At 49.0% G+C, this 25,538-nt stretch overlaps 1 protein-coding gene across 1 annotated transcript in view; it reads left to right on the top strand.

Moving 5' to 3' along the window:
• CACNA1B (calcium voltage-gated channel subunit alpha1 B) overlaps positions 1–25,538 on the top strand; it is a 300,428-nt gene extending 274,890 nt beyond the window's left edge. Inside the window, exons 40-48 of the mRNA XM_064468537.1 lie at positions 8,715–8,823; positions 10,791–10,898; positions 12,163–12,275; positions 13,177–13,304; positions 14,439–14,565; positions 15,132–15,242; positions 19,481–19,688; positions 19,853–20,064; positions 24,017–25,538. Of these exons, the coding sequence (XP_064324607.1) occupies positions 8,715–8,823; positions 10,791–10,898; positions 12,163–12,275; positions 13,177–13,304; positions 14,439–14,565; positions 15,132–15,242; positions 19,481–19,688; positions 19,853–20,064; positions 24,017–24,553 (1,653 nt within the window). The 3' untranslated portion in view covers positions 24,554–25,538. The remainder of the gene's footprint in view (positions 1–8,714; positions 8,824–10,790; positions 10,899–12,162; positions 12,276–13,176; positions 13,305–14,438; positions 14,566–15,131; positions 15,243–19,480; positions 19,689–19,852; positions 20,065–24,016) is intronic.

Here is a 25,538-nt window from a genome sequence, read left to right as displayed (position 1 = left end):
CATGCTTGGTGCAATGGATCCAGATCAAAACAGCCCCTCCAAAAGTGCTTGTTTTTTTCACTGAGGCCAATGAAAGCAAGATTTTGCAAAGGGACTCAAGCCAAACCCAAACCTGGGCCTGCCTTTGTGTAGGACACTTAGCAGCAAAAAGAGGTTCAGATACAGCTTCCTACAAGCTCCTTCCTGAGTGTGTTAAGATTTAAAATAAAAGGAAAGTTAAACATAACCTTAAAGCTAGACAGTTAGGTATCTTTTCTGTATTCCTTTTAATTTTATTCTGCCCACTTTGGTAGTCGCTTTTAAAAAGCATCTCTATTACAAGCAATTCATACCCACCATACTGAAACTAAGCTTGAGAAACTCCAGCTCCCAGGTCTCAGCTATTTCAGATAGATGAGTAGATAAACATTTACATAAAAGTACCAATTATACACAGAAACCCAATGATTTTAAAGTCATCAACATCTCCTTTTACGACCCGTGAGTTTCCATTGACTTAAAATGGAGCTGCGTCCTGCCAAAAGCCTAGGTGTTTGCAGCTGGGCGACCAGATCTGCTCCATGGTCACGCATGCGTACCAGAAGCATACAGTTAAAAAAGGAAGAAAATAAAAGGGGATTTAAGAATAATGTGTTAAAATAGTTATTTTAAGCAAGACTTTTGCCTGATTTTCATAGTCTGTGCCTCTGCGTGATTGTTCTCAACTGGTGCAGCAGACTCTCCCCAGGCAGAGGCACTGCAGATGTGCCTTCCCTAGTCTGCCTTTTCCCTGGGACTTAACTGGCATCTTGTTTAATTTGTCTGTCTTTACAGACAAATCCACAGAACTTAAGTACATATGAATGGTTTCTTTTTAAAATACAGACACCTGATTTTTTTATAAGATGTCTTTAATTTTTATCCATCTACTAAGGAACCTCTAAAATGTGTCTGTGTATGACTGAACCATAAGTAGAGATAGGTGTAACTCAAACAGCTCAAATCTAGACTGAACAACAGATTTCTTGAGCTTGGAGGTGATCAGATTCATTTTGTACCTTATCAAAGGGCCCCACACTACAGAAATATAGACTTTAGACCAGACCTGAATTTTTCCTATGCTGTAAGGCTGCAGCTTGGGCTAACCCCCACTCCCAGCTATAGCTGCTGATAAAACTAAACCCTCTTGGGGGGTCAGTACGGGTTTTCACTCCTCCCTCGTCCACTTCTACATGCAGCACTATCAACCGCACGTGCACAGAGGCAGATTGGTGCTGAGCATCTTCCCCCAGACGATGGCTTCGTGTGGGTCGTGGTGCCCCCCTGCCCTGCACCTGCCAGGTGCCCTCCCCCCCCCAGGGTCACTCTGCCCGTCCTCCACGGCTGGTGGGTGGCCTGGGGAGGGCAGCGCAGCCTGCCCAGCCGTGCACACCTCCGTGCAGAGCCAGCGTGCAGAGCGGCGACGACCCCCTCGTCCTGCAGCCGTGGCTCGCTCAGTGCCGCCGGCAGCCAGCGCTTTGTCTCTGTGCGGTTTTCACTCTCTTTCTCTGAACCAAATGATTTTTTTAAAGACTTACTGTTCCGTCTGGCAAAAGCTCTTTTGCCCCACACATCCACCCTTTTCCTTTCCATATATAATTTTTCCAGTCCTCTCTGCAAAGGTTTTGTGTGTCTTCCCCCAGTCTTCCTCTCAGTATGTGCACACTGTCATTTTGTTTGGATTTTTCCCTCTTTGCGGCCTCCTTGGCTGCTGTCCTTCCTTTCTGCTGTTTTCTGGTTCCTCTTTCTCAACTGCTCTCCTTGGTCGGTGTGACCAGCCTCTGCAGTTCCCTGCACGTGCCTTGCTGCTTGCCCAGAGGTGCATGTGTGGGACCCTCTGGCCGCGCTGCTCGGGCACCAGGAGAGCTCTATCCTGCACGGGGGCGTGGGGTGGGGGTAGGGGCGTGTGTGAGAAATTGGTGAAGGAATCACAGAAGGAACTGAGTTTTAAACTCTCTTCTACCGGGTCAGATGAAAAGAGGGAAGAAAATGTCTTTGACTTCATTGTGGTGTCTTGAGATTTGATTGCGTGTCCATTTTCAGATGAGCGTGGTGGGTGTCTTTCACTCCTTTTTCAGTTGTGTATTGAGACTTTGAGGTGTCTTAGACTCAGCTTGTCTCTAGCGAAGGGTCTGGGGGTTTTGTATGCTATTCAGTTAGTAGCAATAAGGGCAGAGCGGCAGCCAGATTTGCCGTCACCTGCAGTCAGTCTGTCTGTTGCACCACAGAGCTTTGCGTGCATCTTTAGAGAAAATGGGAGAAGGAAACGCCCGTGACACTGCTAAATCTCTCCGGCACTACAGTGCTGTCAAGATATCTTGCAGATATCTGCAAGAGTGGGGTTGGAGGAGGGGATTTTTGAGTTGAGAGCCTGAGGGCATGATTCTTAGAACAGTGTCGTGCTAGGAGAGGCAATAATCCAAGTCTTTCCCTACTGCTCCTCAGAGTCATCTTTTACCCCCCTCTCCAGGGACAGGCAAAGACAGCATCACCAGCAGGCATGTCTCCACCTCTGCCGGAGCCTAGCTCTAGGCAAAGCCCTGCATGGAGTCTGCAGGGTGAGGCTGGCACCCGGAGGGGGCTCTTGACTTTACTTTGTGGTTCTGTTGGTGCTGTTAAGCACTGTCTTGCACTCCCTATTTCAAGGGTGATTTACTGCAGGATTAGGAGAGCTCTGGCTCTCCCTTTAGCACCTCCTGATGTGGCCAAGGCTCCTGGAGATGTGATGGGGTTGACCTTGGAGGTGGGCTGGCTCCCCATCCACGCCAGGGCTGTACCTCACCTTGCCCATCACTGCCGTGTGGATTTTAAAACCCAGATTAGGTCCCTGAAGGCTAAACAAGAGTTTGAACCGTCCATTTACTAGCTGCCCAGCCTTGCTACCTCTTCCGCACGGAGCTAGCACCATGCATCGCTTCTGCTGGACAAGGAGCAAGACTGCGCTTACTGAAGGTAGGATGACCACTCCATGCAAGAGGTCCAGCTCTGTGCCGGAGGCAGAGCCCACGTCTCGGGGCAGAGACCTGGCTTCTCTGTCAGCTGTGGGAGGGAGGAAGGCAGGCCACGACCAGCCTCGCTGAAGCCAACAGAAGGGTTAAATAAGAGTAGACTAATTACAACTAGGTCGGGGTGAATTATTCATAGCAAATAATTTATTCACCAAACTCAGCCCTGTTTCCCACAAGCAGGGCTCTGTTGTCCCAAATTTATTCACACTTGGGGATTATTCCCAGAGCACGGCGTGTCCCAGAGGCTGCGCAGGAGCTGCTGATGGGGTGTTCTTAATAATTCAACTCCACTGGGGTGCCAGCTAGTTTTCCTGGCATTTGTAACTCAGCATGCTCTTCTTCCTGCTAATGATTGGACAAATGTGTCGGTGAATAAAATGTACGGTGCAGATATTTCTGTTCATTACTCACTTTCTGAGTGAGGCTAGGAGCCAGCAGGAGACATTTTATCCCAGCTTTTGACACTAGGATGAATCTGCCTCCATTTCTCTCCCAAGGTCCCTGCCTATTTGGACGTTGTCCAAGAAGTTTCTAAGCAGAGCTGCAGAAACCCAATGCTGAAAGGGCATAAATTCTGTCAATTCAGCTTGACGCAAAAGTTTGGTTTCTCATTAGCGATGTCTCTGTTTATTTGCAATTAAATCACTACTAGAAGCTGAGGGGTGTCTGCACCGCTCCTGACCACACAAGTAACGAGCAAAAAGTGTTGCCTCCCTAACCCCGGCTGTAATCGGTTACTACCTCGTTATCAGCACGGAGTTAATTAGGAGGCTCTGGGGACAATATTACAGCTCCTGCCACTGGGCCTTTTCCTGGAGAAACATCAACGAGAAGCCCTGGCTCGTGGGGAGGGGGATGCCTTGGAAACAGCCTAATTAAAATCAAGAGCTGGAGGAGGGTTCCCCAAGCACAGTTGAGAAATAGGAGCGGGGACTCCATCTGCTGCCGGCTGCTTTTCCTCAAACGCTCTTGGAGGAAATTGGAGACGAGGGGAGGAAGAGGAGCAGCATGGGGAGCAGGGAAGCCTTTTCTTGCCAGGTCTGGGCACCTGGGGGAGGGATTTTTTACCTTTTTTCTTGCTCCCCAATTATTAATTCACCTGAACACCCCTTGTTTGAGGGTGGTAATTCCCAGGGCACCCCAAGCGATGCAAACTTTTTACTAGCGCGGGGAAGCATGGACTCCCCTGCCATCTGCCTCAGCAGGTTCGTGTGTTTTCCATCTGGGGTCTAGAAAAATGTAAAGTTATCCAAATCAGGTTTATTTTTTTAACAAAATTTTTGCATCCTATTCGAAAGCATGAGGAACTGTTAAGATGTGGCCTTGAAGTGCAACTTCAGTCAGAAGAAGCAGCAAAAATGTGGGGACTTGTTAGTTTTACTTTAAACTGCGTACAGGCTAAACAACTGGTTCAGATTTTTTTAAACTATATTGTTCCTATGCTGCATGAAAAACATCGAGATTTTTCTCTTCTGCCCTGGTCAGGGATGAAAATCGAAAGTCCTTGACTAATATTTCAAAGAGCAATTTTTGGTTTGTTAGAATATTTTACTTTGACAAATCTTACCAATTTTAATTGGATTCCAGTTCCTTTTAAATGGGTCCTATAGAAATGTAAATTAACTAAAATATAGGTAAAATTAGAAAGTAGCTTTGAAAGGATTGAAATTTCTTGCTCTGCACACATTGGAAGGAAACATTTTCAGTTGCATTTCTGGTGCTCGGAAAATGCACCGGACAATGTGCAGGGAAGCTCAGGTGCCGAGTCCCTTCTCTGGGGGTGGCTGTGCCGATACCCGGCTGAGTCCTTGGCTCCTCTGGGCGTCAACAGCGGCGCGGGGACGTGGTGTGAGCATGTGTCACCAACCTGCCTCCTCCCTTGCCTCCCCCACGCGGTGTGGTGGCAAAGCTATTTTGAATCAAAGCTTAATCAATTCCTTTCTCCCAGCTGCTTCGTCTTCAGCAGGAGCTCCCCCAGAATTGTAGTATATCTATTTGGGCAATGTATTTTCTCAAGTGGCGCTTCCAAGAAAGCAGTTTTCACTGACGTCGGGAGCGATCTGGGGTGACTTGTCTCGTAGCCAAAACCTGTTGGGCTTAGCTGCAGCAGGTTAAAGGCACTTATGTCCTATTTAATGGCTTTTTTGGCTGAGAAATGAGCAGCTTCTCTGCCCTGGGAGGTGCAACTTGCAACCCACCTTGCAATGCAAGTGCTCCTCAACTGTCTGCCAACAACCTGCCCCAGGGGAGGATGGGGAGATGCTTCTTGGTTTGCCACCCAAATAGAGAGGAGAAAGACATCCCTCCCAAGCCAGACCAAGCCTCCCCTCTTCTGACGTGGCGGTATGTGATGTGACTCCACTCCAGCTAGGGGCTGTGAGATGAGCAAGGCCCTGCAGAATGACCGCGCTCTCCGTTGGCTGATGGTTTATCAGATTGGAAATTGCAGTGACCTAAAGGTGTCCTGGGTTGACCTATTTGACCAGGTTGCATATTGGGGTGGAAAAAATGCTTGGACCAGGCAGTGCTGAGGGTAGCATGGGGAGGAGGGAAGGGACATGGTCTGGGGAGAAACTCCTCCAGGTGGCTGTTTGCAGCACTCTTACTCAGCACTTGCATGCGAGTTTTGCTCAGCCAACCTTCCTGCAGGTGTGCATTCCCTTGGAAAATCTACCTCTACATCCTTTGTCCCTGATTAAAACTTAGAATGAGAGACCTTTGTACGGCATTGCTGTGTATAGCCATGATGTGGCCTGTGTTTTGCATCCATTCCCGTTGGGAATTTGTTCTAGAAAGTCAGGTGGGAGCACTGGGACATCTCAGTCCCAAAATGGTGTTTTGTGCTAGTTTTTTTGAGGATAGAGCTCTCCTGGGAGGAATTATTTATCATCTGCTTGGTTTTCACTTCCATGCATCTTTCTCTTTCCATCCCTTAATTCTCTCTCCCACTGAACTGGGGTTCAGTGGGACTCCGTAAGTGGTAACTGTGGGCTCACATCGATATGATAATTTTGTTGTAACTTTTTGTGTGCTGAGAGCAGAAGTCTGAATTAAAGTCCTGTTTCATCTAACACAAGTGAGCAGAAGAAATTGTTGTGGTATTGCCAGCATTTGATACTGTCATTGAAATATAAAGAGCGGAGAGTCAGCTTTGATTTCCCTATCTCTAAGGCTACTCAGACTTGGAAGATAACCTCTGTGCACGCTTGAAGAAAGCTCTTTGAGATGACAATGGTTTGTCTCAGACTTTAGGAGACAGGGTAGGCTGTTACTTGTCTCTTGTCCCTGCAGCATGCAACAAGATCTGAAGACGTGCGATAAGATAAATGAGGAGGTCTTGGCTCCTCTGAATGTCAGCTGTCTTCAGAAGCAGATTTTTTGGCCGAACCAGTGCCCTGGGCCCTCCATCCACCCCTGTCAGCACCAGCACATGTTTCCCTGGGGCGGGGGGGGCGTATTCTCCTTGGCTGGCAAAAGTAACCAGGGCTGGAGTTGTCCTCTCTCAGAACACCAAAACACCTAACGCAGCTCGGTTCATACCCCTGGGAAATTACATGTTGGAGATTTCTTTAAACAGGGAGGCTAACCCAGCGATGGAAAGGGTGACCAAGTCTTCATTCACCAGCCTTGGCTTGGTTTTGCGTAGAAGGTAGGAGTAGGAGTCAGGGCTCACACAGCGCTCTGCTCTGCCTCTCACCTGAGACTCCAGGCAGGTCCCTGCTCTTGGCTACGTGGTGTTCCCCTTCACCTGCAAAAAACCGCCCATAAGCAGCGGTGCTTCTACTGCCCAGCTTCCCCAGACCGGCAAGGAGGGCGAGCGGGGTGGCAGGAGGCACCCCTGAGCCACTGCCGTCGCGTCTGAAGTGAGGATTGCACCAGCAAAACAGCATCTTTGAAAAACAGCCGCTGCCTCTGACACCGCGTAGTGTCGTAGCGTACAGAGCCAAGGCGGGACGTGGTCCCTTCGGTGCGCTTGCCTGCGCTGCAGCTCGCTGCCTCGCTGAGTCCGTAGCCCACTGCTGACTGAGCTTAAATTTCTTTAGCAGCATGTTGGGCTGTTGTTAAACAAAGGGAAGGCTTCTGTACAGTGATAGGGATCAAAATGACAGCCTAAGCGGCTTTCAGACGTGGATGAAATTCCCTCCTGAGCAAGGGGCCCAGGGCAAGCTAACACGTGGTTTTACAGGTCGCTGGGAGGCTCTGCTCAGACAGATTAAGGCCCAGTGACTTCCTCTGGTTGCATGTACCCTTGGAGAACGGAAACACAGAGGCTTATCTGATATGGCTCTGACCAAGGAAGTTTCTAAACAGCTTGTGAAAGCCAAGGCGCTGAAAAACCATTCGGTTGCCGAAGAGAGAGAAATCCTTTAAATGTGTTGCTAAGGTTATCAGCGAGGCTTGGCCAGTGCTTCTCCCCATCTGCATTTAGATGCTCTGTTGCCAGCGGTGTTAAGTGAGCCACAGCTTTCCAAAGCAATATCTCAGGTACTTCATTGCTTACACAAATGATGAATTTGCCCTATCAGAGGTGGTCCTGGCTGCTGATGGGGAAGGAGTTGTTACCAGGTCTGAAGATCTTGGAAGCTACTGATCCTGAGGCACCATTCCAGGTTCAGACGGCAAGAACATAATTGGGGTAAATTATAGTCCTGCTCATGTTAATTCAGCCACTTCCCCTATGGGTAAGATCTGGCTGGAGCTGTGTAGCTCATTGACTGGAAGGAAAGGTCTTTAGAGGTTCTGGGGTGCCCATAGGGAAAGGTGGTAAGAGACAGAACCCAAGTGTCTCCAATGACAAGGATATTGCACACCTATATTAGCAGCCAGACCCAAACTCCGCCGGAGTATTTAAGCCACACCTCAGGGCTCACCAAACTTATTATAAAGTGTGCTTCAGGCTGCGTACGAAAGGCATCATCACGGGACCACTCCAGAGACTGCACGGCTCCTGTACAAAGTACTCACGCCTCCTGTTGTCATTGTCACCAAATGTGACACAATCCTCACGTCCCACTCACTGGCAAGGCCACCCGCACAGCTGGAAGAGGCACAGTCGCTTTCTGGATGAGCCGCGTCCTTGGATGATGGATGCAAATCCTGTATCATCTTCATTCAATGGTGCCAGGTCCCATTCGTCGCTATCGCTCCTGTTGTAGAACCAGAATATAGGTGAAGGTAGCTGGTGTAGGACGGGATGGCGGAGGTGTCTTAATGGTTTGTATCTTCTGAGCATGCTGCTTTGGCAGGGAGAGCTTTGCCTCTCATCTGAGAAGCTGAGAGTGTTTTTCCACTGGTGGGGTGATGGGTACCAGCCACATGTCTAGAGGCCGCAGGTAGGAACATGGCTGGAGACCATCAGGAGCAGGGTACCAGGCTGTGAAATGGGGTGAGGGCATTCAAACTGGCCTCTTTTGGAGGAACTGCCTCTGTAGGAAGAACTCTTTTTGTAGGATTGCAGTACAAATGCTGGCAAATCAATTGTTTAAGCACTAAACCCACCACTACAGCTCAGACCTGCTCCTGAAAAGGAGTCGGCATGACATGAATAAGATGTGTTTTAGCTCAGTGCACAAAAGGTTAGCACGCGTTTATAGTGTGGCTATTTCTAAGGGCTCAAAGAGAGGGCGGGAAGGGGTGGGGGGGAGGAATCCTGACCCCCGCTCACAGCCGCTGCATTTCTCTCTCCAGCGCCTGGTGCGGATGAACATGCCCATCTCGCCTGAAGATTTAACCGTCCACTTCACATCCACGCTGATGGCCTTGATCCGCACTGCCCTAGAAATCAAGCTTGCCTCAGGTGAGATGGAGCCGATGTCTGATGGCAGGCATGGGCTCAAACCCCAGCTTGTCTGTTGGCTTTGCGTCCTCCTGAAACCACCAAAATCCCGACGCAGGTGGAAATCCCGTTTTCCTATTGCCTGTCTGCTATCTACCAGCACCCGAGGCCGAGGGAGCCCCAGGGTCAGGCAGCAGAGAGGGGTCCTGAGCATTGCTGTACCTTTGGGGTGGCCACATGCTGGGACCCCATCGACGAGATACGGAGAGCTTCGGCCATCCCATTTAGGAGCTCTCAGAGGGGAAGCCCTGCACCTGTGCTCGTTGGTTGATGTATAACAGAAATGAGTCTCCACACCTCTTTTCTTAACTATTCCAGCACAAAGGAAAAACAGCCCTTCCTCACCAACTGCTGTCTGCTGGCAGTGAAGCAGTGACTCCAAGTGCGGTGAACTGCATTCCGCCTTGAGATGAAATTTAATTATTTTAAGTGTGTAATCAGGCATTTACTTGACTTCCCAATTAAACATTGCAATGTAATAAAATACATTGGCCTTTTCTCTGGGTCGTTACACTATTTAATCAGGATGGCTGGGGTCAGAATCAAGGCATGACTGGCCAAAGCACTTTTATACCTAATTTAAAAGCTAACAGGAGGTAACAATGCTCTTACGAGCAAAGGGCAGGGCAGGGTTAGGATGTTGTACTAGTCCTAAGCAATTTTAGGCCAACCGTTCAACCTCTCTGAATTAATTACCTCCCTCATATGTTGCTCAGACTTTGTCTTTGATGCTTTGGGTAGGCACTGATGGAAGAAGACAAAATTTTGAGGTCACTGGGACTCCCCTAGGGAGTGACACTGAATATCAGACACTCATTTCTAAGGATGCTTTTAGGGCTGCCTGGAATTTTAGGGGCCAGTGCCTTATTTTATTAATAACCTCTAGATGAGGATGCTGAGAGTTTGTATTATTTAGGTGTCTAGTTACCTGCCAGCAATGGTAATTCAAGCAAACTTTTTCAACTGAAAAAGGCTCCCCCTACCCTTTTCTTTGGCCGCACACTGGCAGGGAACCAGAGAAGAGAGCTCAGCTGACAGTGCTGGATTCTTTCTAAGGTTTATATCTGCTGTGGGTTGTGAGTTTTTGACCTGTTTTGTTATTACGTGCTTTGTTTGAATAGGTTTCATGTGTTACATTTAATTGAGTCTTTAGTGGGACTAACAGGCCCTTAATAAACTCTCCCTAATGAGTTTCTGTGTGGGAGTTCAAACCACCATGTAGTAGAGTACCCAGAGCCTCCTCCCTTTACTTTTCTAGAAAAATAATCTCTGTCATTCAGATGAACTGCTTAATTGCCTACTGTGCGGTGCATTCATCTGGGAGCTGGCCTGTTGGCTTACATGTACTTTAATCACTTTCTACTTGTGTATTAAGACCTCACTTTGGCCATTTGAACAATGCCGCTGTGTTCGGCTCTTTCTGCTTTACCTTGTGCTATAGCTGCTGTTTGATGCTGCTGGTACAGAACAGCATGCTTACATCTCATTGCCAAAGGCTTCAGGAAGAGTTGTTGGTGGAGAGGGCTTATAATCAGTCATGGCAGCGCTCACAGTCCAGCACCTCAGACCAGGTCCTTTGCACCACACCGGGGAGGTGCTGCTGCTTTCTGCTGACACTGTCCAGCACCCCAAATGAGCGGGCACCTGAGTTGGGTAGAATAAGTCTGAGTTTAAGCCCCGAGGAACACCAGAGGGTCAGCAGGTTGAAGGGCTGATGGTCTTGCTGAGTTCACGCTCTTGTCAGAGAGGATGTCACCGATTCCCCTTGCAACATCTGCCGCAGCTGGCTCTGGCTTGCTCTGCTCAAGAATTGGGAGTGGGGGAAATGCCTTCTCCCGTGCTCGCTCTGCAAGCAGTGGCATGTGCTGACAGGACAAGGATTTTCACTCTTCTTCATGTGCCTCTTTCTCTCCCCTCCCTTTCTGCAGGGGGTGTTAAACAGCACCAGTGTGATGCTGAGCTGAGAAAGGAGATCTCACTGGTTTGGCCCAATCTGTCCCAGAAGACTCTGGATTTGCTGGTGCCTCCTCACAAACGTAAGTGGTTCATCAGCAAGCACCCAACGCATCCCGGAGTAGGTTTCCCCCACCTTGCCTGCTCTGTCCCTAGCCCGTCTAGGTGCACAGAAGGTGCAGCAAAGAACCAAGCGCAGTTCAGCTTCTAGGTACCCTCTCCACAGGGTTCACAGCCCTCACCCTCATGCCATGGTCACATAAGGAGTGGGAAAGCCGAGGTCACATCTAGGCATGTATTTTATTATGCTGCAGTAGATTTTCTGTACTTAAAAAAACCACAAAACATGCCAAGAATGGTCCAATGCCCTGTGTGGCCTCTTGCAGAGCTTTTTCATAGCTTTGTCTGCCTCCAGCCTGTGCCTCACAAAGATGGGAGAGCAATTTCTACCATCTGGGCTACAGAAAACCAGGAGAAGAAAATTAAAGTGTGCTGAGAACTTCCAGAATCAGAAGTGAGGTATTTTGGGGCTAAAGGCCTTTGTGTTACTTGATGATGTTCTGAGTGAATGTGCTGAGAAAAATGCAAAGTTTCCCATTATCGTGATTGGCCCAGACAATCTGGATTCCTGATCAATGAGAAAGAGGGCAGAGCAATAAAGGCGTTGTTAATTAAGACAAAGGAGGGAGCTGAGAAGGTGCAAATCAGCGGGTAGCGACTGCCTAAGTCTCCTCCTCCCCTCCTCTCTTGATGCCTGTATATCTGCTGCTTTAACTCTTTGCTCTGCAGCAAGTGCTCCATTGCTGTGCAGGGAAGTGCTCATAGCAGGGCTGTAAGGGTGAAAAAAGACATCTGGAAAAATGAAATACTCTTTAAATGTATATTAGCCCATTATGCCCCAGTTGACTGTAATTCAAAGAAATAGGAATAAGGCTTCTTTGTTGATAAAAAGCTGGCTGTGTGTCTGGTATTAATTTAGCAATTCTTCTGTCGGCAATGCTTACAATGCCACAGAGTTTTCCTGCCTGTTTTTTTTCTACACGGTCTCTGTGAATGTTTGCCACGGAGAGCTAGAGACAGGGGCCATCCATCCTCCTCAGACGTGAAAGGCAGCAACAGGCGAAGACATGAGGAAGCCTGTTGTAACCTTTTCTTGGTCTTTTTTCTTTCCCCCACTTTTCTGTGTCTGTTTTGCCTCATTATTCTGATGTCGCATCTTCTTTCTCCTTGTTTTTCATGTCCATTTTTTTGTTATTTCTTGTGCTCTTTGACTTACTCTTATCATCTCCTGATCTTTTGCGGTTCCTCACCTGAATGTCTCTGCTGCATTTCACCATCCTCTAACAGCTGATGAGATGACTGTGGGGAAGGTCTACGCAGCGCTGATGATATTCGACTTCTACAAGCAGAATAAGAACAGCAGGGAACAAGTCCACCAGCCGTCTGGAGGCCTGTGCCAGGTACTCAGCCAAAAGGGGTCCTTCTCAGTCCTCCCTCTTGGGCAGCCTCTTATCCAGCACTGGGCAGCTCTCACAGGAGTAATTCGGAAGTATGGATGCTTCTGCAGGCAGGATTTGAAAATGCTAGTCTCATAAATGGAAACCTCTCCTGAAAGTCTCTCTCAAAAAATAATAATTAAAAAAAAAGTTGCAGTTGCCTTTTCCTGTAGGCCTGGGAAGACCTTTTCCAAAAAATGTCAAGTGACATTTGGCAGTCTAAGTCCTGTTTTCAGAAGTGGCTTTGGGACCAAAACCAAAAGGTTTCTTTGGGACACCAAAGAATTATTGAAAGCTGATGATAGTTTGGCTATAAAATGTATAAGTTACTTCTGAAAATGGGAATTATTCAAAATCATTTTGCCTTGAATAGGTTTGTAGATATTTACAACTTCTTGAAAAATATTTCCACACAACTGGATTGGGATTAAAACCGTGATGGTTTCTAATAGGACAAACACCTACTGATTTCAGGATGATCATCCGGCTGAACTCCAGCATGGCCTGCCTGTCTGTCTGTCTCTCAGATGGGAGGCTACAGCAGACCCAGTGTCACCACAGGCCACCCAAATTGCACAGCCCCTTTGGTCACACCAGTGTCTGAAATCCCTGCTGTGCTCTGGTGACCGGGGGAATACCTTGTTAGAGGGGAGGGGGATTGCAGGACAACTTTGGCTTGTGCAAAACTGAGGGCAGCAAGTGTTCTTCAGAGCCAGTTAGAGCTGTGGGAAGGCTGGGGCGTGCTTCCTGCTGGGCTGATCTCTCAGAGTGACGAAATGGACTTTTCGTTAACTAGGAAGAGTGCAGCAGCCCATCCTCTCCACACACAGCTCTGTCTCCGACAACCTTTCCTTGTGCTTTGCAGCCCGGGCCCGTGTCGCTCTTCCACCCGCTGAAGGCCACTTTGGAGCAAACCCAGCCCACAGCATTCAACAACGCAAAGGCGTTCCTTCGCCAGAAAAGCTCGGCCTCACTCAACAACGGGGGCGCCCTGTGAGTATCCAGTGACCCCCCCACCAAAGCTGTAGCACAGAGAAGGGGCTCACTGGGTGAATGCACCATCCCCGACCACTGATGGTTCGGTTGCTCTGGAAGTGGGGCAGCACAGCTGGTGACACCAAGACCAGACGCTCCTTCACACCATGGCTGGGACAATTTCCCACCAGTGGCTACCAAAATGCCTCCATGTGGCTCTGTTTCCCACTGGTACCTCAGGTGCAGTTAGCCATGTGGTGGTAGCGTTGGGTTCTCCGGGGCTGCTTGGTTTCTTAATGCTGTCCTCTAAATCTTAATTGGAGAGCTTTCTGTTGTAGCTAGTCCTAAGTGTGAGTTTGCGTATAGGAATTTGGGATCGTTGCAAAACAACCAAACAAACCCCAACCCACCAACCACCACTGCAGTGAGTTCTTGGGAGTCAAAACGTCCTCGGGAACAAAGTCATCCCTCGAGCTTATGGCGCTTGGTAACAGCAACAGCTTCTTGAAACCTTGCAGGACAGAATCCGGCTCTTCCTCTTTGGGCAAAGCAATACCTCCACAGAGAGTTTACCAAACAGTTATAGTGCAGCGATCCCTAACCAATTATCCATTTCCTGCTCTTCTTCAGGTGACTTTCCTCCAGGCCACAAGCACTATGGATTTTTAGTGGTAGACATCTGAAGTTTAAATGTCCCAAATAACCCCAAGGGGGGAACCAACATCAGACCCAACCATGAAAGCCAGGGCTACCTATACCACTGTGCATTCAGCAAATGCACTTTAGCATGGCCACAGGTGTGTTTGGCCCTTGTGTAGCTGGTCTTGCATACGTGTTTTGCCTGAACTCCAAAATTCTTCATTCTTCTTCATCAGAACTTAAGCTGCAGAAGTTGTTTTCCTTAGTACTGGAAAGAAATTGTGATGGCTGGTTTGATTTCCGTGTTGCTCATGGAATCTTCAGGCTGTAGAGGCAGTGGCCCTGGCAAAACCCAGGGGACCTTATAGCTTTACCACGAGCTGTGCCTATACTGCAACTAGTTTCACAAGTGAAACCTCAAAGGGTGTCTGAGTGGTTTACCTTCATCACAATAAGGTCAGCAAAATCTCTTTGTAAAAGAGTTAATCTTTTTGCTGCTTTTCCTTCTGACAGGCCAGCCCCAGAGGGTGGGATCAAAGAGTCCAGTTCTTGGGGGACCCAACGCACCCAGGACGTGTTTTATGAAACCAGGACACCAGCTTTTGAACGAGGCCACTCAGAAGAAATCCCCATTGAACGGGTGAGCAAACAGGGTGACAATGCGAAGCAGAGTGACACGCAGGAGAGTTTTAAAAATTTTAGAAAATGTTTAGAAAAAACAGGTGGAAAACAGGGTGAAATGCCGTAGATCCATCCCTTGAGACAAGCATTGTTCTGTCTCCTAAAACCCCAATTTCCTTGAACGTTATGGAGAAAAGCCAAATCTGGTAGCTTCTATGGTCTGATAGCTGTACTTGTGGATACACTTGTCATGGAATTATGTGTCTGCTTAAGGTTATCTCTTCCTAGCTGTCCCGTTGTCCCAGTCCCATTGTCACCAGCGTACAAACTCAGATGAGGGGTTTCACAGGTCACAGCTGGGGCTTATTGCCACAGCTGGTTGAAGAGCTTGGCCCACCACTGACCTTGCTGAAGACAGCACTGCAGATAGAGTAACCTGGGCACTCCACTACTCTCAGTTTACTCTCTTTCCCATTCTAGCATATCCTCACCATTAAATCAAACTTAGCAGAAGCCTCCTCAGATGATGGCTTCAAAGATGATGTTCATGTTCTTGCCACTGAAACCGTTTCTTGTTTCAATCAGGTGGTAGAAATGAGGGAAATCAGCCCCACGCTTACCAATGGAGAGCACCAGCCAGGCCTGGAGAGCCAGGGGCGGGCGGCTTCCATGCCGCGCCTGGCTGCCGAAACTCAGGTGAGCGAGGGAGGCTTCGCTGGCAGTGGGAGACTGAGAGTGGGTCAAGAACTCAGTATCTTCTCTCTGCTTGCTGTGTTGTTCGAAATTGCTTGCGAATACTTGTTTCAAAAGGTGTTTGCTGAACCTGGAGAGAGGTAACCAGTCTTTGTGCTTAGGTGGCGGGTATTCATGTGTAGACACAGTATTGTCCCCAATTTTACTCATCCGCAGTTGCAGCAAAATCCCTCTGTCTGGGTAGCTGACTGATGGCTACCTACCCAAGAGTGTCTGTTCTGATTAACTGGGGACAACTCTGCCAGCCTGTATTCCTGGAAGGCGTATGTTTCCCACTGACAGTTGCGTGCCATCTATCCAGACAGACAGTCAAGGCACGCTCCTGTGCCCTAGGGGAAAACTGGAGATGTGCTGTGGTTCTCTTTGATGAATATAATAGGTACAGAAAATACCAGGGAGCCTGTGCCCAGAAGGCTGCACTGAGACACTAAGCTCTTCCCTGTTTTTTTTTTCCTCTTTCCACAGTATTTAGCATATACTGTATTGTGACTTTGGTCAGTGAAATGTTGTTGAGATTTCCTTGTTTAACTTATTTTAAAGAAATCTCATCACTAGAGTTGACTTTTACAGCAGCTTGTGCATCCTACTTAGTGTGTAGGATGCCATGGTTCTCACAGATCATTTTTGGGCATTTCACATGTTCTTTGCTAGCTTGTTGTCCCGGATGCTCTCCAGCCACCATCCTGCCTCCTGTGTGTCAGAATATCTCACCACTCATAGTCACGTCTCTCTCATTCAAAGGGCCTGATTCATATGGTCAGGAGGGAGCAGCCCGTGGCTGTGGGCCGTTTCCCACATTCCCATTGGTCTCGATGGGAAGCAGAACATGAAAGAGATGCTGCACCTTAAAACTAAAAGCCTGTGCGTTGCATACACAGCAGTAGCTCCAGCAGAGATAATCTTTTTGCTCATGTGCTCAGGCTGGCACAACGTACACGTCATCGGCTAGCAAATTTCCCAGCTGACCTCAGAAGCTACTGTCTTTGTGTGAGAGCTGGGGTTCTCTGGAACACTACTCAACATGCTTAATGAAAGAAACAGACCCCAAAGCAAACCCGTACTCCCTCCCTTCTGCCTTCCCAGAACAAAGTTGTCCTTTATTCTAGAACGTAAGCAGCATCTTTCCTTCCAAGGCAACACAGCTGGCAGCAGCAATGCCAGCAGCATGAGCCCTTCCTTGGGAAACCCCTCTCCATTGCAGGCAGATATTTGCAGGAGTGTCTCTCACAAAGGCATGGTACGTGTTCCCCAGGGCGCAGCTGCCCCACGGGAAAGCTGTCTGATCTCGGTATGAATCAGGCCCGTAATATCTGAGCAGATCTAACCTCATTTAATAATACAATGTTTTGGTGGTTGTAGCTTCAGCTGAATAACTGATGTACTTTCTGTGTGTGTCTTCCCCCTCCATGCCCTCCACCCTCCCTCTCACGTGCTGCTTCTGCTCCCCCCAAACCTTGAGTTCTTTATAACTCTTATTTGCAATGCTTTCTGTTTCTGGATGTCCCCTTTTCTGTTTGCCTGTCATTCCCCTGTCTTTTTATGTTTCGATTTAAAAAAAAAAATATCTTCCTATGCTTTCAATCTCACCTCCTCCCTCCCTCTTTGCTGTCCTCCTCCCCCATCACCTCCCCTCCCTTGTTCTCATCGTGTCTGCTGCACATCTGCCGCGATGTCTGACAATGGCTGTACTGTGGGGCTGCTTCAAATAATGTCTCTCATCTTGTCCGAATTGTTTGCAGAGGAGCAAAGCACGGTCACCTGGGAGTTACCTAGCAGTATGTAGTTTGCACTAAGTTGTATCCTATTAAATCCATGTTAAGAAATAATTAACCTTCCTTAACCCTTTTACTTTTTTCCCTTCTCATTTGGAGTCCAATGTTGCACGGACGCAGCTGCTATCTCTTTCCACTTTGCTGCAGTCCCCTCGATCCACGATTGCACGCCGCACGCTGTAATAGCAGGGTCTTTTTGTTTGTTTGGTTTGCTTATTTATTTGTTTTTGTATGCCTTGTTGCACAGGAATTTAGGAAGTGAAAACAATTAGTTTGGTAATGAAGAAGCAATTAGTAACTCTCTGAAGGGTTATGGTATAGTCTCCCGGGGCTTACGGGGAGTCTGTGCATGCCCTGTTAACGTAACGAGAGCATTGTCAGGATTTATGGAAAGGGTATTCATTGCTTTGCCACTTCCCATTAGTGTCAGTGGGGGCTCCTGTCCCTGGAGTAAGCACAGAATCAGGTCCAAAGCCCAAAGAGAAATGCTTATTTATTATGGATTTGGATGGGGGTTTTGTTGGAAAAATCTCTCATCTTCTTCCTGGCAGCTCCTATAACTGAATTTTGGAAATCCGGATAAGTGTTTTTAGTGGAAAGTATTTTCACTTTTCACTTTTTTGCCCATATAAGTCAATTGCTGAATGTGACTGTCCAGTTTACGGACCTCTCTGCCCTCCTCCACCTTCAGGATCAAGAGGAAGCAAGGAGGACAAACACGAAGCTCTTCAGTATAATGTCTTGCTCATAGGCAGTGCACACAGCAAGAGACACAGGAAGAGATAAATGCAGCACAGCACGGTCCTGCTAACTGGACCGGCGCAGGCCGAGCTGTGTTCCCCCGCCCCAGCAGTGTCTGCCTTCTGCCCTGACAGGCTCCCCAGCTCTAGCACTCCACCTTGCCCTCCAGCGGGAAGCACCAAAATTTGGGTAACTGCCGAGCAAGAGAGAGAGCAGCAAACAAAAATGCAGCCCAGACTGCACCTTTGCGTGCAAGATAACCCGCCCGCGGTAGCCTGCTGGGAGGGAGAGCGGTTCCTTCCACTCAAAATAATGAGCAGAGCTGTGAAACAACTGGTTTTGCATTGTGTAAATATCACGGGGCAGCAGAGATCTGAATTTCAGGGTAAGCAAACAAAATAGCAGAGACGGTAAAAATAATACGGGGCTCTTTGGAAAGGTTACAGTGAACAAAGTAAATGTTCTGCAAGAAGTGTTGTTGGAGGCACATATTGGATTGTGAATTCAAACAAGCGTAAAGGCTGAGGGAGCAGAGGACATCCTGAGCTCCCTCCCCACCGGGATGGACCACTGTGCTCCAAGGTCTTTCCTCTGCCACACAGCTTTGATGCAGTGGTAGACCCAGAGAAGCCTCCAGAGGATGGATGAAGCCCTGCCTCCACCACAAAGCCAGCTGGAGGCCGGCGGAGTGAAAGAGAAGGGCACTTGGGAATTGTCCTAATTTTCTGAGCTTTATACCTGGTGATTGGGCAGTAGGGAAGGGAAGGGCTGTGAGAACTGCTGTCCTATAGTCCACTTGTCTTGGTTTCTGCAGAGCATCTTCGTAAGGTTTTGAACCTAAAGGGAAAGGAGCAGAGTCTGGAGCTCCCACGGGGAGAGGGTCCAGCAATGCCCGAGGGAGGCTGTGTTAAAGCGCTCAGCGTCCAGATGTTTGGCCACAAATGATTTGAAAACAGCAATAGAAAAGCCAAGTACTCATTTTTGGAGATGTCCTGGTAGAACTGCAGAACGTGCATACTATCCCGCTTGTCCCAGACACAAGGGTTTCGATGAGTAATGACGGGACAAGAAGAGAGGTTTAAATGTTTGATGGGAGTTGTCTTCAGTTGCAGGGAGATAGAACTAATTACTAGGTGGCTTGGCCTGTACCTTGCCCACTTATTATTCCTGTTTTTTCTCCCTTTCCATGTGATGCCCAGCAACGCTTTCATGCTTTCCTCTTTGGAGATGCTTCAGGATGACCACAGGCCCTGAAGCAGCTTTGGGTGAAACTAGTCTTGGAGAAGTATCTGTGTGAGATGCTTGGCTACTGTGCTGCCCTATGGCCCTGCTAGTCTACTGTTGACTCCTGTGATGCTGTGTTTGGTGTGAAGTGCTGCATACCGCTCTGTGCCCATGGCCCATGGTACCTGTGGATTGGCAATCTGCTAAAAGTAAAGCCCATTTCAGCAAAAGGAGATCACATTTGCTCCTCAAATTTAGCACTAAGTCTTACCATTCCACAAGTCCTTCTGCCCATTCCAGTTATATCCAATTAACAATTTTTCTCCTTCCCCTCCTTGCCCCTTTCTCTTACCGTAAAACCCTCCCCATGCTGGTAACCAAGCAGCTGAGCACGGTGCAGCGCCTGCCCTCACCCTGCTCCGTGTCCCTCCATCTACCTTGCAGCCCATCCCGGACACGAGCCCCATGAAGCGCTCCGTCTCCACGCTGACCCCACAGCGTCCTCACGCCATGCACCTCTACGAATACTCTTTGGAGCGCATGCCGCCGGAGCAAGGGCATCACCACCACCACCACCGCTGCCACAGGCGGAAAGAGAAGAAGCAGAAGTCCTTGGACAGGTCCCCCCATCAGCTGGCCGATGGAGAAGCTGGTAGGTGCTTTACAAGCAAGGACTTGTCCTTCGACCTCCTCCCTTCAGGATGACAGTGGTCATCTGATGTGATTTGGGCTCCTGTCTGCATGGAAGAACCTCCCTGCCTCACACTTGGGAATTCCTCACGTGTTGGTGATCCCCAACCAATGTTCTTCTTTCAGTGGCCCAGTCTGGCGAGTCTTCTTCCAAGGACAAGAAGCAGGAACGCGGCCGGTCCCAAGAGAGGAAGCAGCACTCTTCCTCCTCCTCTGAAAAGCAGCGCTTCTATTCCTGCGACCGCTACGGCAGCCGGGACCGGTCTCAGCCCAAGTCTGCCGATCAGAGCAGGCCCACCTCACCCAACGGAGGGCCTGAGCAAGGTCCACACAGACAGGTGAGGAGATGCAAGGTGGGAAAAGAGCCCTAAGGTCTTCCAGGGATGTGCCCACATTCTCCATGTTTTGCTTAAAATAAAGGAAACAGAACAGCAAAGGCTGGGCAGTAGGAGGTAAAGCCTCTGAGGTCCTGCTTGGTGCTTCACAGCCAGGACAGTGACTGGAAATGTCACTTGATGGCTTTTTAGTAGCCACCTACAGAGTGAGTGAGTGCATCTTGCAGAGACCCCACAGCCAAAGACACCCTTGCTCGCGGTTTCAGCAGCGCAGCCTCAGAGACCTGGGATGGAGAAGAGTGTGCCGGAGCCCAGGCCGGCTGGTAGCGTGGCCGTGAGCCCCCGCACCACCGAGCTGCACCGTTCACTGCCAGCTGTGCTAAGCTAGCGACGACCGCTGCCCCGCGCACAAACATTTGGTGGTTGCCCAAGAAATCCGTGTCATCGCAGTACAAGCCAACGTAGTACAGCACAGGGACTCCAGGCAGCCAGGGCTGGGATTTCAGCAGGGTTTGTCCGTGTTAGCGGGATTTTCCAGCTGCTGTTGCGTGGGCTTCAGAGCTGTCCCGTATTGTGGAACAGCTTAGTTCTCTGAAAATTGAGGAAAATTTCATTTTTTCCTAACGTCAAACCAATCTTCAAATGTGCTCTCTAGCTGGGAGAAGAAATCGTGGTAGGAGAGAGGGGAAATGAAAGATAAGGCAGGCCCTGGGTGGAAGGAGAGCTCAGCCCCAGGCCAGCATGATCCCTGCAAACATCCCCAAGTAATGCACAGCTGCTGTGCCAAGAGGGAGGCTCTGGCCACTCCCCAAAATCTCCCTAAACTTGCAGCCTGCTGGCGGTGTGTGGCTGGGTGTCGCAGCGGGGGCAAGCGATGCTGTCAGCCACGAGCACAGCATCAGCTCATGGGCAGCAGGAGGAAATCCTGCGGTCAGCACGAGTCAGAGCCCAGGGGAAGGACTTAAATGACGAGGCTCCATAGCGTCCCACTAGCTGCAAAATGAAGCAGCCTTCTGTGTCCTTACTTTGTCCCGTGCCTTTCTCTCCCCCTGCGTGGTCCTTCGCAGTAGCGAGGCTGCAGCCTCCGAGGCTGTGTGCTGCAGTGAGTGCTCGGGGGCACTGCCCCACAGCTCTGGGGACGCCCGGGGCATGGGGCACGCTTTGCGCGGTCGTTCTCAGCCGGGAGCAGGTGTGACACTGGTGTATGGTCTGATGCACCCAGGACTCTGTGCAGCCATAGTAAGAGCGAGCTGCAGCCCAGCAGGTCTTTATCACCTCTGGTAGCTGCAGTCCCCAGCGGGCCTTCCTCTAGTTTTTCAGATGAGGTTTTCTTTCCATTTCTTAATTTCTCCCTCTGCTTTGAGAGGCAGGAAGATGGCACTGATTTCTAGCACGATGCCTCTCCTTTCTTGCATACTCAACTTACCAGAACTTTAAATATCGTGTATGTTTTAGTTAAAAACCTGAAACCTTCCCATAGTTAGTAGACATTCAGCATTAGAGCATCAGCTGCCTTGTATTGACCGGTTCCCCCTGTTCCCCCAGTTCCAGTGAAACCTGTGCTGTCCCCCACATCCCGTGTAGGTTTAGTAAGGCAGGGAGGAGAAAGCCTGTTGTTTTGGTGTCCATGTATTTTATCTGCTCACATGTTATCTACTTTGAGTGGAGCTGCTAATACATCCCCCTGTTGGCTCTGGGGGGAAAAAAAAAAAAAGATTAAAAAAAAATATCCAAACTAGCATAGCGCTTCTGTCCCAATGAGCTGAAGTGCCCTTGTCTTCATAAGGAGTCTGTGAGAAGCTCTGCCAGTCCATTTCCTGCGTTATTTTTGGCTCGATAACAAGGTGCTTTTGTTAACTCTCAAGTATTTTCTTTGTTAGTTGGTCCCTCTCCTTGGGAGACACAGCTTTGCCCAGCATGTTTCACCAGGTCCCCAGAGGCCCCTGCCAGAGAGGCTGGCTTGAGCTTCACCCTCCCAACAAGGCGGCTCCATTCCGAAAGCCAAGCCAAAAATCAGGACACGTTGCGTTCAGAAAAGTTTTTGCTTGGAGGTTTTTTTTTTAATGCAAAAAGAGGAGAGAAGAAAACCAAGCAACGAAGGTTTCATTGTGGGTCAACTCACAATGCTTTGCTTGACCCACACAGAAATGTTGTGCATCTTCCGTGAATTATGTCACTGTTTCCTTTTCAGTGCAGGTGAATTGTTAATTATAAATCCTATTTCACAATTAATTTGGGAAAAGGATTTTTTTAAATCAGGTGAAACTTCTTGGAATTTCAAAATATTTCATCAGGAAAGAGCTTGTTGGACATTTTAAAGAAAAAGGCCTCGCTGTTTTTTACAATCAAGATCATTCCCTGAATTGGTTCTGGATAAATCTCACCAAAAAAAAATGTTTAGACAGCTCGATACTTCTCAAAACAATTTAGTTCTGCCTTCTTTTGTAAGTACTGTAGTTTTGAGGTGCTCAGCCTCAGACCCTTGGAAAAAGCTGGGCGTCTTCCCCGAGATGTTGGGACATTGTAGGTCACTGGGTGGTGGTCGCTGTCTCCTCCATCACCACGGGGAGGCAGGTGGTGGGAGGCAGCTCGACCAGGGAGCAAGTGCTGGGATGGGAATATGGGTCTGTAGCAGAGAGTAGGGCTGAAATATGGGGAAACCAGAGAAGGGAGAGGGTGAAAATGAAAGAAGAGAAAGGCAACGACTTGGTTTCCAGGCCAGGTGAGTCGTCGGTCCAGCAGCACGAGCAGCCAATGCCGCATCAGTCCCCAGTGCTTGTAGAGAGCAGTGAGGCACAACCCAGCTGCTCTGCACCCGCAGGTAACGCGGGTGTTGCCTCTTCTTCTGGTAGACATGGCATGGCTTATGGCAACCACGGCTAGAATAGCCTCTATATCCAGCTGCTGGGCTGATAGCCTCCAGCGCTGCTGGGCTTGCCCTCAAAACTGGGCTGGAAAACCCAGGCAGCGCAGAACAGGCACTGGTTGATAGCCCAACAACCAACCACCTGATGCTTTTATAGGAAGGAAAAGCTGCTCTTTAAGGGTCTGGTCTCAAAATGTTTGGTCACGAAAGGCTAAGGGATTTAAAAAAATGTGCTCGCAGGGCTATTCATGTACTGCCCTGCGAGACTGTAAATAGAAATGCCAAAACAAGGGCCCGTTCCTCTCACTCACAGCTTTTTTTAACTTCCTGTAGCTTAGTTCGCTCCCACATGTCCCAGTTAGTAACTCAGGAAGCTGCCAGACTTTTCTACCACTCAAAAATCAAACGTGTAATGTTAAAGAGGAGAAGGTGAACACATTTTTCTTTAAAGTTAAAGAGCATCCAAAAAGCTTTTTGTTGTTGTTTTTTTCAGAAGGTGTCTATTTAATCAAAATGCAGTTCATTCCCAAAACTACAAAAAAAAGTCTGCCCCCAAATCCCCTGTCCACATAATCCAATCTTGACCGCAGAAGTGCTCCCCAACGTCACCATTCACAACTGTTGGGTGAAGTTCTGCAAAAATCCGTCCCAAAGCAGTGTGCGCTGTTTTGCAAAACTGTATTTGCAAAAAAATACCGTAGTTTTTTGAGCTGCTCCTGCCTAGATCAGGTAAGGTGCATGTCGAGCCTGTGTATGATGTGGATGCCTTCCCTCCGGACAGTGTCCCCTTCTGTTGGAGACGTCTGCCAGTTTGCGTCCTACTGATGCTCTGATCATTTCTGTTCTTATTTACCGCTCGCAGAACTTCAGTTCTCCGGCTCTTTACATCTCGTGTTGAATTATTTCTCGAGAACCTCCTCCCCCTAACTGTGCTTGTCTAAACTCTCTCTTTTTTGCTTTTCTTTTCTCTTGTGACTTGTCTCTCCCTCCTGTTGCTTCTCCTTCTGTTTTATACCTGCCTGCCTTTGTGTTTGTCTGGTGTTTCCCTTTTTTTATTTTTTGATTTGCTTTGTTCCAATTTTTATGTAGGGCAGTGGTTCAGTTAATGGGAGCCCCTTGCTGTCGACATCTGGTGCTAGTACCCCATGCCGGGGTCGGAGGCAGCTCCCACAGACTCCACTAACCCCACGCCCCAGCATCACTTACAAGACCGCTAACTCCTCGCCCGTGCACTTCACCAGTTTCCAAACCGGCCTGCCCACTTTCTCCCCGGGACGCCTGAGCCGCGGCTTGTCCGAGCACAACGCGCTGCTGCGCGGGGACCAGCAGCCGCCCCCGCCGGTGGTGGCCCGCATCGGCTCCGACCCCTACCTGGGGCACCGCGATGACGCCGACAGCCCCTACCGCGCGGTGCCGGAGGACACCCTCACCTTCGAGGAGGCGGTGGCCACCAACTCGGGACGGTCCTCAAGGACTTCTTACGTCTCCTCCTTGACCTCCCAGTCTCACCAAATCCGCAGGGTGCCCAATGGCTATCATTACACGCTGGGTCTCAACACGGGCCCCGGGACCGGCACCAGAGGACGTAGTTACTACCACGAAGCGGATGAGGATGACTGGTGCTAACGGCATGGCAAAACCCTTCAAGGTGTGCGTGTTAAAAATTGATGAGTTTTATCATCTGGAAGGCTGTGCGCTGCGACGTGCGCGGTGCCCGGGGCTGGAGGGGGCCCCTGGGGCAGCCCCCGCTGTGAGAACTGCTCTGCCCATGGGTCCGGAGACACTCCTGCAGCCTCTCTCCTCTCTTTCTCATTTTTTTTTTTTTGGTTTTTCTTTTTCTTTTTCTTTTTTTTTTTTTTTCACTAGACAAATCGAGGAAGAAGGCTCCCTCCATAGGGGGAAGGCAGTGGGGGGAGCGCATCTCTCTCTCCCTCTCTCGCCCGCCTCCCTACTGCCTTGTCTAGTTCAAAGACACGCACCAGATGCCAAATCCACGATGCACGTGAGAAGCCAAGAGAAGAGCAGTCCTCACCTGTGAGAGCAGAAAGAGCAGACTGTCGATCTTTTCCGAGATTGGCGCAGTTTTTGTTGGGCTATTTTGTAATTAGTTTATTATTTATTTTTTCCCCCCCGGTCGGGGTGGGAGTTGGGGGTTGCAAATGAACACACACGAACCGAGATTGCAGCCGCGTTTTATCTCGTTCACCACTAAGAAGGAAAAGATCTACCCAAGAAACTAGGAGATGAAACACACAGACCAGAACAAAGGATAGTCCAGTCGGACTTGATGTTCAGCCACAGCAATCCTTTTCGGCGGAGCCACTGACGTACCCCCGAGCTGGCCGAGCGCTCGGGCAGCCGGGACTCTGCTTTGACACCGCTGCTATGTGGATTTCTCTTATTTTACTCACCACGTTGGGTCCGTCACGCTGACACATGATAAAGCCACAAGAGAACTACTTTGTAAGGACTGTTTCCTTGCTGCTGAGACTTTTCTTTCCGTCCCTCTCTCCTGTCGACTGCAACACGCCCTCACTGTTTTGTCTTGTTTACAATATAAGCTTGATTTAGCAAAAAACAACTAAAAAAAAATCCAGAAAAAAAAATATAA

This window comes from Phalacrocorax carbo, chromosome 18, assembly GCF_963921805.1.
Source record: "Phalacrocorax carbo chromosome 18, bPhaCar2.1, whole genome shotgun sequence".
NCBI classification, from domain to species: Eukaryota; Metazoa; Chordata; class Aves; order Suliformes; family Phalacrocoracidae; genus Phalacrocorax; species Phalacrocorax carbo.
Note: the sequence above shows the minus strand (reverse complement) of the source record. Positions and strands in the feature narration are given on the sequence as shown.